We start from the raw sequence: 12,552 nt of genomic DNA, 5'->3' as shown, positions 1-12,552 counted from the left end.
TTTTATAATAAATCTATTATTAATATCTATCCTCATGGTTTTGCCACTGTTGATGTTCTAAGAAGCACAAAAAATAAAAATAATAATAATAATAAGAACCACAAGTTTTACCTACCAAAACAATATAGCAGGGGACAGAAACAAAGGACATAAAGGTGTATTTAAATTTGATTAAGAGAGAGAGATGGAGGCTATACTTGCCCGGTGTCTCATCCACGACCGTTCTCTTTATCTCTTTAGCATTGCTTTTTTTTTTTTTTTATTAAGACTTTAGCATTGCTTCCTTCATGGCCAAACCCTCCGAGCCAACCAAAGACTCCCACGTGGCAGTTCTCGCTTTCCCCTTCGGCACTCATGCAGCTCCTCTCCTCGCCGTCACGTGCCGTCTCGCCACCGCTGCTCCCTCCACTGTCTTCTCCTTCTTCAACACCGCACGATCCAACTCGTCGTTACTCTCCTCCGATCTTCCCGCGAACATTCGAGTCCACAACGTCGCTGACGGTGTTCCTGAGGGATCCATCTTGACGGGGAATCCACAGGAAGCGGTTGAGCTGTTTCTTGAAGCGGCACCGGAGATTTTTCGGAGGGAAATCAAGGCGGCGGATACGGAAGTTGGTAGGAAAGTCAAGTGCATTCTTACGGATGCGTTCCTTTGGTTCGCAGCGGAGACGGCAGCGGCGGAGATGAAAGCGTCGTGGGTTGCGTACTATGGAGGCGGAGCAAACTCGCTCACTGCTCATCTCTACACAGATGTCATCAGAGAAAACGTCGGTGTCAAAGGTATACACAATCTTTTATTGCGTTACGATTCCATTAAGACCATTTCAATATGGCAACTATAGATGCCTTCAATGGCAAGAAAACCTGGCTCTTCCACAATATCCCCCGAGGGATTGTTTTTAAAAGTGAGATTTTGTCCTTATATATGCAGTTTAAGGAAAATCGTGATTTCTATGTTATATTTGTGGTAAAGATTTGATTCCATTATAATTTACAAAATGTAGATGAGCGTATGGAGGAGACATTGGGGTTTATCTCAGGAATGGGGAAGATCAGAGTCAAAGACACACCAGAAGGAGTTGTGTTTGGGAACTTAGACTCTGTTTTTTCTAAAACGTTGCACCAAATGGGTCGTGCTTTACCTCGTGCCAAAGCTGTTTTCATAAATTCCTTTGAAGAATTGGATCCTACATTTACAAATGACTTCAGTTCGAAATTTACACGTTACCTAACCATCGGTCCTCTCGCTTTATTATCTTCTCCATCGCAAACATCCACACTAGTGCAAGATCCTCACGGTTGCTTGGCTTGGACCGAGAAGCAATCCCCTGCATCTGTAGCATACATTGCCTTCGGTAGAGTCGCGACACCGCCTCCTGGAGAGCTTGAGGCGATAGCACAAGGATTGGAGTCGAGTAAAGTGCCTTTCGTTTGGTCGCTACAAGAGAAGAACATGGTTCATTTACCAAAAGGGTTTCTGGAACGGACAAGAGAGCAAGGGATGGTGGTTCCATGGGCACCACAAGTGGAGCTGCTAAACCATGAAGCAACGGGTGTCTTTGTGTCGCATGGTGGGTGGAACTCAGTGTTGGAGAGTGTGTCGGCAGGTGTACCGATGATTTGCAGACCAATTTTCGGGGATCATGCAGTCAATGCAAGATCTGTGGAGGCTGTGTGGGAAATTGGAATGACGATTATTGATGGAGTTTTCACAAAGGATGGATTTAAGGAGAGTTTGGATCGGGTTTTGGTTCAAGATGATGGCAAGAAGATGAAGGTTAATTCTAAGAAGCTTAAAGAACTAGCACAAGACGCTGTCTCTACGGAAGGAAGCTCCTTTAAGAATTTCAAAGGTTTGTTGGACGAAGTTGTGAAAGTTTAATTTTGAGTTGGATAAAGATAAATACACAACAGCTACTAGTTGTTATCTTGCCATGTGGGCGCGGAAAATAAATTATAGATATATGTAATATCTATATATTTTAGTAGCGTAAAACGTTTTTACGAACATATAAAATTAGGAGCTAAAATCTAAATTATTGCATCTTATTAGGGCCAAAACTATAAGATAGCATGCTTCGATTTCATAATTCCGTTCATGGACTATATATATATATTTTTTGTCAACGGCTCATGTAGAGTAAGAAACCTTAAAATAATTATGATCAACTTGAATATACAGTATTTGAATTTTTCAGTTTATATCAGAAAAACACAAGTCGAGGGTCGAGGGAGAAAATGTAATACAATAGTTTTATTTTATTTAATGAAGTCTCATTTCATAAGAGTTAACACAAGAAAAAAATATTGATGTCTGAACTCTGAAGTCAATGTTTTGTTTCGTAAAGATAATGAGAAGATAGATAATCTCAGCAGCAATTTATAACCCCCTAGGGGTAACAAAGATTTAGAGTTAAAAAAAATATATGTTGCACCTAAAACACGAATCACTGAGTAATAGAAACAAACCCGAAAAAGGTCTGATATGTAAAGCAAAGCAAAAAGGAGCCAACCATATGAAATAACTAGAGACGATCGCTAATGTTTTTTAAATCTACATTAAACCCAATTAATTAACCAAACAAGACACTAATTTATCCCCCAAAAGATCTCTGTTTTCTTAGCTTTTCCAATCCTCAAAATCGAATTGTGAAAGGCTTCGGAAAAAGGCAGGCAGAGATACGGTCGGGGACATTAATCTCTCTCTCTTTCCTGTTTTCAAAACCTATGAATACAAAAAAAATCCAGTCCATTGAACACAGGAAGCTTCTTCTTGTTGCAGCCTTCTTAATTTTATGAGTCCACCATCTCGTCTTGAATCTCATTAGGAGCAATAAGCCCAGGAATCGAAAGCATTCTTTGACGCTCTCTCTCTCTCTGTGCAGCTGCTTCCTCAGCATAGAGATCTTTGTTATCCTGAAAACAAGTATTTAACAAATTGGCTTGGTCTATTGGTTTTGAGTTTCTTAAAACCAATTTTGAGAAAAACAAGTTTAATTACCTGAGCGGAAAACTCCTTAGACTGTACAAGGAAGTCACGAATGTTATTCTTAAATCCAGACGGGTCATTTCTAGACTCGTAAAGTCCATCCACAAATTGTGTGACCTGAATATTTGTTGATATTCAATAATCAGATACGAGTAGGAGTCAACATGAAAACTGTAAAAGTAAAACTTCTGGTTTTAGTTTTTATTTACCTCTGCTGCAGTCATGTTGGGGAATGAAGAGCTCAGTAGCTTAATGGTGTATTCACGAACAAATGCAGCATTGTTCGGATACGGGTAAGGAACAGTTGTGGCATCCCACAAAGGTTCTGTCAAAGCACCGCTCTCAGGCTGAAATATATAATAAACAAACGCATAAGTGCATAGAACTACCCATTCCCAAGCAAAGGATTACTTAAACTATCAAATAATATACAATAAGAGAAGAGATGGTTTTACCAGACAAAACAGCTGCTGCAGCACCAACACATGCAGCTTGAAGCCAGGCTTATGGAAGGTATCAGTCAAAACGGCAAATATTTCTTGCTCGATTTGCATAAAGTATGTCCGGTAGAATTGATTACAAAACTCAGATTGCTGTCATAATCAGAGGACAATATTAGAGCAGACGTAATATATGTCACAACCACTGAGCTAAAAGAAGGAAAATAAACACCAAACCTGAAAGTTTTTCAGCATCTCAAGCAAAAGATTAAGCCCGGTTTCAGCGATATTTCTCTCAGTATGTCTAAATGCCCAGATAATTGAATCCATCACTAGCTTCAGTTGCTGTTGCAAAATGACAAGGCAGTAAGAAAGATAAGCAAATAATGAGAGAGCCTTAGAAAGAAGGTCACAAGGATAATATATGCAAGAACATATTCACTAACCGGACTTGATAACTTTATCAAGGCAGGGAAACAAAATGTAGCAATAGCACGGAGTAATGAGAAAAACTTGAGGCGGTGTTCTGGATAATCTTCAAAGTTCTTAGTTATCATCTGCAATAGGATGAATGAAAAGTGTCAATAAAGTATATACAAAGCATAAGTAAAACCTCCATGTAAGTTTTTTCAGCCCGTCAAATACACAATCCATAAAATCTGTTACCTCCAATGTACACTGGAATACAGCTTCAAATATGTGAGGCACGTCTTCTAACATTGTCGCCTTGTACCTGAAAGAAAAAATCCAAATAAAATCTTGCAGCATGGTAAACATCCAGAAAGATGCAGATGGTAAACATCCGGCCAGATCTTCCAATCTTTTCACAATTACAGTTAACTACTATGGCACACATCAACAAATAAGAGGCATACTTGTTTATAATCGTTGCAAAGAGTGAAAGAACTTCGGATTCCCTAGCATCAGGCACATTCCTCGCATAGTCACCAAGTACTGATTCCATCATTGGCGGCACAAATTGTTTCCCTATGTGTGGTTGGTCCTCAGCTTTGTCTAAGAAGGTTTCTATCAGCTTAAGGGTTTCCCTCTTAACAGATCTGTACAGCAAAGATTTACAACATAAATTATTCCAGTTTTTCAAACAGAGGCATCTAGAACTGTGTCTTTGGTGCATAAATCCATCCAAACCTTAAGAGTTTTACAAAAGATGTCTTGGAAGCATATGGTCCTCCCTCAGTAATGTTGGTTGACACAAGCTCACTGTACATTCTGTTGCAGCCATGGAAAAAATAAAATGAAAATCCAAGTAAAAGAACTAGAGGAAGAGTACTATACCTATTAATGCTATAAGGATGTATCATGGAGTTACCTGTATACATTCAGCATATCCAAGAAGATCAAGGAAATTTGGGATAAGAAGTAGGTTCCCAGTGAAGTAGCAGCACTAGTATTAGTCTGCAGGGAAAAACACATGTTAATAGTTGGACGACCTTACAATCAAATCACAAATTGTCTAAACACCAACAGATGCAAACACTTAACTATTACAATGACATGAATTCACGTGATGGAATAATAATGAATTGTGAGGAATAGGTAAGAAATCAGACCTGTAGGATGTTAAGCACTGTTCGTATCACACCTGGATCCTTGAGGAATTCTACACTTTGGCGTGCCTGTCCTATGATTTCTGCCCATTTCTACATTGTATAGGGGAACAGTTTTAGCCAGATATGTAAACAAAGCTTAACAGCCACATATTAATTAACATACCTGGTTGGGGAGTGCCATCAACCTCTGGAGATATTCATCTCGCTTCTGAGGATCTGGTTCTGCTTGGATCATATTACCAACCTGGAGAAAGAGAGAGGATGAAATCACAACAGAAAAATAGCTCTGATTGGCATGCGAATAACACATCTGGAAAACTTACAGATTCATAAAATGAGTGTATTTGATGAGGCTCAAGATCTTGAACAGTTGTTGCAAGGCCTGATAGAAGTTCAGATACAAATGGTTCATTCTCTCCAACCTGAAAGCGCAAAGAACTGTATTTCATATCTCATTCAGAAGACAATGGATATACTAAAGGTGGATTAAATACAGTAATACATACCTGTACAATAACAAATTTTCGCTTGCACTTTTGAACTATTTTCAAGAATGTGTCACATGCCATGTCCTGAAAGGGAAACATAAGTATTAAGTATCTATGATTGGGAAGATGCAAGGTCTATAGATCTATGCAAGAATACTCAGTCAAAAAAAGAGACTTCAGATGCTAGCTTGAGAAGATTATAAATAAACTGCCGCACCGTGTACCACACGAAATTAACAACTTGAGCATATTTTTGCTACCAATATAATCTCCAAAATCTTATTCACGGATTTTAACAGCGAATAACACATAATTTAATCTGAGATTCCACCTGGACAACTGTATCTCAGAATATATAAAGTATGGGACGAGCTACCTGAACACCAGGATGTGTCTCATGCATGAATTCAAACAACTTGTTCACAACTGTCTTCAAAAACTTCCAATGGGCCCTTAAGAATCTCGGGTACTGGCCAACGACATACCTGCAACCAAGCCAAAGCAGAACAGAGAGGTAAGACTTAACCGAAAAAAAAAGAAAAAAAAAAAGAATAAACATCCCAGATCTTTTCAGTTAAGTATGAATAAATCTAATGCCGCCTTGAAAGAAATAGAAAATACAAGTGAAGTACTACAACAACCTAGGCAGAAAGTCAGCTGAAAAATATAATTCAGTATGACGAAACAAACTTACATGATGTTGCTCGCAATAACGGCTTTATTGTCTTTACCCTTAGTAATTTCACATAAATTCAACAAATCACGAATGACCATCACCAAAAACCTGTTTTCCTGAAGAAAAAAATGGAGTTTAACAATAGTATGCACAGAATAGACAATGTCGAACAAATATTCCCAGAACAAAGTAAGGAGCAGTCAAGCCAATACTGATAAATCATGAAATGAGGGAGGTTAATGAAATAAACAATTAACATTAAAGGTTGACATTGGCAATTTTTTTTTAATTAGCCAATAGATCGTAAGGTACAGCATTACAAACTAGAATTTCTACTGTTATTAAAAGAAAATGGAGTCGGGCTGAGCTCTAGCAATTTTTTTTACCTGATCTTCTGCCATAGATCCAGAAATAGATCCAATAGCCCAGCACAAAGTGTTCAAGTTGTTCCATGCCCATTCCTCCCCACTTAATTGTTTGTTTAGCTTCCTCAACATCTTTTAAAGGAACAATCAGAAGTTTACATCAGCACAACACTCAACAGCATGGAACCGACAAGTAAGCATATCTACCCGAAAATCTGATATCTAATAACACTTCAACGTTTCAATTGCTAAATCTAGAGTAAGACTATGATAGTTCACACTATAACAAGGAAAAACCATACTTGATCAAAACCCTCTTAACTGTTAATCGTCAATATTTCACAAATTAATATGAATAGACCGGTATCATCATGGTGACACTGTACCTGCTTCTCGGTATCATCATGGTCAAGGTGTGAGAGGTAGATTAATGTCTCCCGCATAATCTGCAATTGTTCAAGCAAGAAATGGGGAAAAAAATCAAAGAGGATTCAAATAAAAGTAAATTTCCCTGAGCTATAATGTGACACTGTTGGTATACATCTAACATATCTGAAGAAGAGCAGTATGAACTGGACAAGAATTGGTACCTTATACTGGACAAGAACATCATTGTCCTTCATGGTTTCACGAACGATGTTCCCATTTTCATCTTCAACAATAAGCACTTCTTCAGGCTTCGCCATGCGGTTAATCATTAACCCTCTTAATTTGGACATTGGGTTAGAATAAAGTTGACGCCGCTGCATGACTTGAGAACCAAGGCCATCAACCATACCAGGAAGGAAAGGCATCTGGGAATATGCAAGTATAGTATCAACCTTATATAAAAAGTAAAAAACTGATCATATTAGTAAAGGAATCCAACCTACCTGCAATCCCATCAGGCTTGCACTTACTGCAGGGTTATCAGAATTATGATGTGCATCAAACAGCTCCAAAACCAACGAGTTCCAATAATCCAAACAAACCTGCTCAATCCACAAGCAAGCAGAAACCATCATCTTTTAGACACGAGCAAAGCACATAAGAGCATTATTAAGGAAAAAATGAAACATACAACTGTACAAACAGCAATCATAATAACAAAGACAATTACATACCTTAAATACTTCAGTGTCATCAACATATGATATATTAATGAGATATTCGAGACCAGCAAGTAACAAAGCAACAACTTCTGGCGCTGATTCTAGGACTCGAATATGAAACTACACAGATAGTGATATAGTTAAGAAATAGATGATGAAACAATAAATACTGGAAGCATTAAACACAAACCATGAACCATCATTATACATATCCAGAATTCCATAAACCCAACTTGAGATATCTAACTCAACAAAGAAAAAGAATTACCTTGAAAAAGGAAGTGAAAAACAGTGCCAGGTTCTGGATAAATGCCTAGAGAGGTGACATAAGATACAGAGTCATAACCTTGATAAGTTACTCAAATCAACGGTCTGCCTTGAAATCAAGTGCACAGAAAATACTTACTTGTTCTTCACCACTTCCACTTGAATATGCCTCAGGGATATTTGTACTCGGTGGGAGAATTGCCTGCAAGTACGAGAACAAGTGTAGATCATCAGGCAAGAAGCCAAGACAAACAAGAAGTAGACCAAATTCACTACATTAACTTAATAAGAATGACAGAAGAATCAGAATGTCAATGAACAAACAGACCAAAAAGAAAAAATAGAAGCAACACAAGAAGATGATTAATTTACTCGCAGCTGCCCTATAAATATGGTGTACATGTTGACATATTGGACATTGTAGAAGTCCCCGAAATTAAGAGCTGCAACCTGGCAGACAAAATTCGAACCAATAGCGAAATGAAAATTACATTCAATTGACATTAGGAAACGCTGAACTGAAAACTGACATACCTCGGTCAGACATTGAAGAGTGAGGTTCCTATATGCTGGCACAGGGAAGAATTTAAGGAGGGTCTCAAGCTGTAAAAACCAGAACAGCTATCAGAATAACATAATATTGGTACCAATTAACATCAAGCTATAACTGATTTGAAGTATATTACCAAAGGAGACTCAAAAATATAACCCAATGGAATCCAGGAAAGATAGGCATGCAACGCAGACAGTGTTGCACGTATAAGATCCTGTCTTTGAGAAGCTGAGAGGACATATAGGCATAACTCATGAATGAGTTTAAACTCGCTGCACATAGAAAAGGCACAAATAGGTAAATAATAAGATACAACGTCACTTAATCAACATATGCAAGATACTATAGTTGAAAAAAATTATATTTTACGATGCTAAATTTGAGATTCTCGGATAGACCTGTTTAGAGATTGTTTCAGCTCTTTAATCTTCTGCAGAGTCATTTCGCCTCTTGAGAAATCAAAAACCTCTTCGCTTAGGAGCTAAACAAAGGAAGAAAATGTTACATTTTCAAGTGAGAACTGATTATAATATCATGTAAAGATTCTTACTTACTTTCAAAATGGCCATGCAATTTTCGCAGATAGTTTCGCTAGTTTTAGCAGCCGCAACTAGATCAGGAATGAAGCTTGTCCACTTTGCCGGCCAATCATGTTTCACTATCTGTGCATTTATCACAAAATATGTTATGCCAGAAGATACAATAAGTCTATGGGTTGGAACGAAGTTTGTAAGTATTAGCTACCGGAACCAAATAGATAAATGAAACTGCAACTAATAAACGCATCGAATATTATCAGGGAGTGCTGAAGATAGATACCTGGACCAAAATGACATTTAGCTTGTTGACATAGAGCCTTTCTGATCTGAAAGAAGCTTCATTACTCGAGAGCTACAAGGTAAATTCATTGTCAAAATAGTTCTGTTAACCTAGCTTCCCATTTATATCCAGAGAACAACCTAAGGCCTCCAAAAGTATGTACCTGTACAATGACCTCTGAGATGTAATTTTTCATTCCATCTCGTTGTTCAACAGGCAGTGCATTCCATCTATACTTTATAACACCTTCTAGAACCTGAGATTGGATGCCAAAAGAATATTTGCTTGTCACGAGTCTCAACAGAACAGTTTTAATTTACAGGTGGATAAGGAAACTAAAACCGACCTGAAGAGCAAAGAACTTGGTATCCATGCTCTTTGTGTTTTGTAGAATGTGGACAACTTGAAGCCACATATCTGGATTAGCCTGCAAATCCCGCAAAATCTGGTCCGCAGCAGCTCTCTGAACATGTTTTGGGAGCAATGCCGATTAGTTCAAGGTAAAAACTCAGATAGAAATGAAGTGAATGTTGACATTGAAGCAGAACCATGAGATTCAGTAATCAGAAAACTAAACAACCATAGCAAAATTAAGTTTTAAAGTGATGCTATTACATAGAGAAATCAAGATATTTCACTGCCAGATGACCTCAAACCCAGACGATAAAAATTTCAAATATGATTGGAAAATTGATAGTTTCAGGCAATGCTACACCGCTAAAACTCAAATACTCTATCAACAATGAAAGACACATGAGGAACAGACATCAAGCGCGAGGAAACAATGTAGCAACAAAAGAAAAAGGGACTTAATTCACCAACGGAAGATCTCAATACCGCATATAGAAGAAGCGAGTCTCAGTAACACAACGAGCAACTAAACCATAGTAATTCAATACAGTATCAAACCCTAAGACCCTGAAATCCAGACTAAAAAACTCGAGCTGCCCAAAAACAAGCGTCTTAGAACAAAGACGTATCAGAGTGCTAAAACCCTAACAACGAAACGCTCCTAATTCCTACTCTTCACACCCAATCGAGAAGAAGACGCTCAAACAAATAAAGAGACCCGAAAAATATACTAATTATTCGTCGAGCCCCTTGAACAAGTCAAAACCCAGAGAAATTGAAGCACCTCTTCTTTAGATCCGGTAACAAAGAAGGCCGCAACAGTGGCATCGAGCACACCGACGTCAATCGGCTGGCTCAAGTCCCTTAACTTCTCAGCCGCCATGGCAGAGAGAGAGATGTGGGTAAAAGTTCGCAGTAGAACCTTCGGAGGCTGCGAATTAAGGCTCTCCGATAAGACTATCAACAGTGAACGAGAGAGACGAAAACCCTAGGAGAGAGAAGGGGGACAAAATCTAGAGAGAGAAAAGAGAGGATGGTTTAACACAGAGCGAGAAAAGAGAGGCTTATATATATGTATATATATATATAGAGAGAGAGAGAGAGAGAGAGAGTTCTCAAAGACAGCTTAAAATTGACGCAGGGGAACGGAGAGAAAACGAGTGACTTTGAAATTTGTTTTACATCTTCTTCTTTCCTAATTATTTAATTAAGGAAACTTGATTAAATTTATTTGTTTACCAAGTTTTTCTCTGCTGTTTTTTAATTGTTCTGAGACCATTGTTAAATTGAAATTTAATAAATTGTTGAGCTTTTCTGCCATTTCTCTTGATGGGACATAAGGAACTTAACAAGCAAAACAGTTTTCAAAGATTTGAATTTACATCCATAAAGGAAAAGTTCTTCTTCTGACGAATGTATTCTTTCTTTTTTTTTTAATGACCAATGGGTTCAGAGCTTTAGTGTAAACTAGTCTCAAAAAAATTATGATTGTAATGTAGACCAATAATTTGAAATATAATCTCTTGATACCATGATAAGTTTTTTATCACAAACTAGATAAATTGATTTTCTTACTTTCGTTTAAATTTAATGTTACTAAATAATTTTCAAATATATATAAAAATTAAATTTCGCGCCAAATGTTTATCTCGTACCAAAAACTTAAATTTCGCGCCATATAATTTTTGGTTTGATATAGACATTTGGCTTGAAATTTAATTTTTATATATACTTAAAAATTATTTAGTAACGTTAAATTTATACAAATTAAAAAAGAACAAGTTTATGGTGTTTGTGATTAAAAAGTTATCATGGTATTGAAAAATTAGAATTCAAATTAAATTTCGCGCCAAAATCATAATTGAAATCTCACAAAAATAGTCTAAATCTGGTCTCACAATAACGTAATAAGGTTTTTAACCATTAAAACACTAGAAATTAGTTCCTTTTTACTTTGTATTGATTCTAAATAATTTTCAAGTTTTGTAAAAATTAAATTTCGCTCCAAATATCTATTTAGTGATATATAGTTATTCTGTGAAAATGATATTGATCATATTGTTTTTAAATATGTAAAGGTCTAACTAAATTATGATTTTTATGTCAAATCAAAATGTTGTTATTAGGTAATGATTCTAGGGAGACTCACAAAAATGCCCCTTTTTTAATACCCCTTTTCAAAAATGCCCCTTTTGGCTGTCCATTTTTAAAAATACCCCTTTTTATGTACAAAATGACTAAATTACCCTTCTTTTAATAAAAGATATCACAAATATATAAGGAAATATAACAAAATTAGGTCCACAAAATACAAAATATTTTTTGGCGGGAAAAATGATCCCGCAATTTTTCCCGCCAAAACACTTGTAAAAACTTGTAAAACCTTTAAAATACCTTGTAAAATTTTCCCGTAAAACTTTTTCCCGCCAAAAAATTTTCCCGCCAAAAAATTTTTTTTGCGGGAAAAGTGATTCCGCAATTTTTTTGGCGTTAAATTTTTGGCGGGAAAATTTTTCCCGCCAAAAATTTACAAGGTATTTTAAAGGTTTTTTACAAGGTATTTATAAGGTTTTACAATGTATTTTAAAAGGTTTTACAACGTATTTACAAGGTATTTATAAGATATTATAAGATTTTACAAGCTATTTTATAAGGTTTTTACAAGTTATACGGTTTTACAAGTTTTTTATAAGGTTTTACAAGTTATAAATACCTTATAAAACCTTATAAGTACCTTGTAAAACCTTTTAAAATACATTGTAAAACCTTACAAAACACTTGTAAATACTCTGTAAAACCTTTAAAATACCTTGTAAATTTTTCCCGCCAAAAATTTTCCCGCCAAAAAAATTTCGCAAAAAAAATTGCGGAATCACTTTTCCGCAAAAAAATTTTTTTGGCGGGAAAATTTTTTGGCGGGAAAAATTTTTACGGGAAAATTT

General features: G+C 36.5%; 2 protein-coding genes across 2 annotated transcripts; one reads left to right on the top strand and one right to left on the bottom strand.

Moving 5' to 3' along the window:
* Positions 1-182: 182 nt before the first annotated feature.
* On the top strand, positions 183-2,030 carry LOC9307816 (UDP-glycosyltransferase 78D3). The gene is made up of 2 exons (XM_002873759.2): positions 183-780; positions 1,005-2,030. Exons 1-2 carry the CDS (start codon positions 288-290, stop codon positions 1,880-1,882), a joined length of 1,371 nt encoding a protein of 456 aa, XP_002873805.1. The 5' UTR covers positions 183-287; the 3' UTR covers positions 1,883-2,030.
* Positions 2,031-2,455: 425 nt separating this feature from the next.
* LOC9309873 (protein EXPORTIN 1A) lies at positions 2,456-10,667 on the bottom strand. The gene is made up of 32 exons (XM_002871700.2): positions 10,395-10,667; positions 9,606-9,722; positions 9,423-9,515; positions 9,260-9,331; positions 8,995-9,102; positions 8,839-8,921; positions 8,574-8,712; positions 8,422-8,490; positions 8,260-8,337; positions 8,027-8,089; positions 7,889-7,933; positions 7,633-7,740; positions 7,402-7,500; positions 7,120-7,323; positions 6,916-6,975; positions 6,551-6,661; positions 6,183-6,280; positions 5,865-5,973; positions 5,507-5,572; positions 5,324-5,422; positions 5,164-5,244; positions 5,001-5,090; positions 4,760-4,845; positions 4,579-4,659; positions 4,305-4,487; positions 4,096-4,162; positions 3,876-3,986; positions 3,667-3,774; positions 3,445-3,582; positions 3,199-3,336; positions 3,002-3,106; positions 2,456-2,916 (listed from the first exon to the last, which is right to left on the bottom strand). Exons 1-32 carry the CDS (start codon positions 10,491-10,493, stop codon positions 2,794-2,796), a joined length of 3,231 nt encoding a protein of 1,076 aa, XP_002871746.1. The 5' UTR covers positions 10,494-10,667; the 3' UTR covers positions 2,456-2,793.
* Between the last annotated feature and the right edge of the window lie 1,885 nt (positions 10,668-12,552).

The sequence above is a fragment of the Arabidopsis lyrata genome (genome assembly GCF_000004255.2).
Source record: "Arabidopsis lyrata subsp. lyrata unplaced genomic scaffold ARALYscaffold_6, whole genome shotgun sequence".
NCBI classification, from domain to species: domain Eukaryota; kingdom Viridiplantae; phylum Streptophyta; class Magnoliopsida; order Brassicales; family Brassicaceae; genus Arabidopsis; species Arabidopsis lyrata.
The sequence above is the reverse complement of the archived record's forward strand: the minus strand, read 5'-3'. Positions and strand labels throughout refer to the sequence as shown.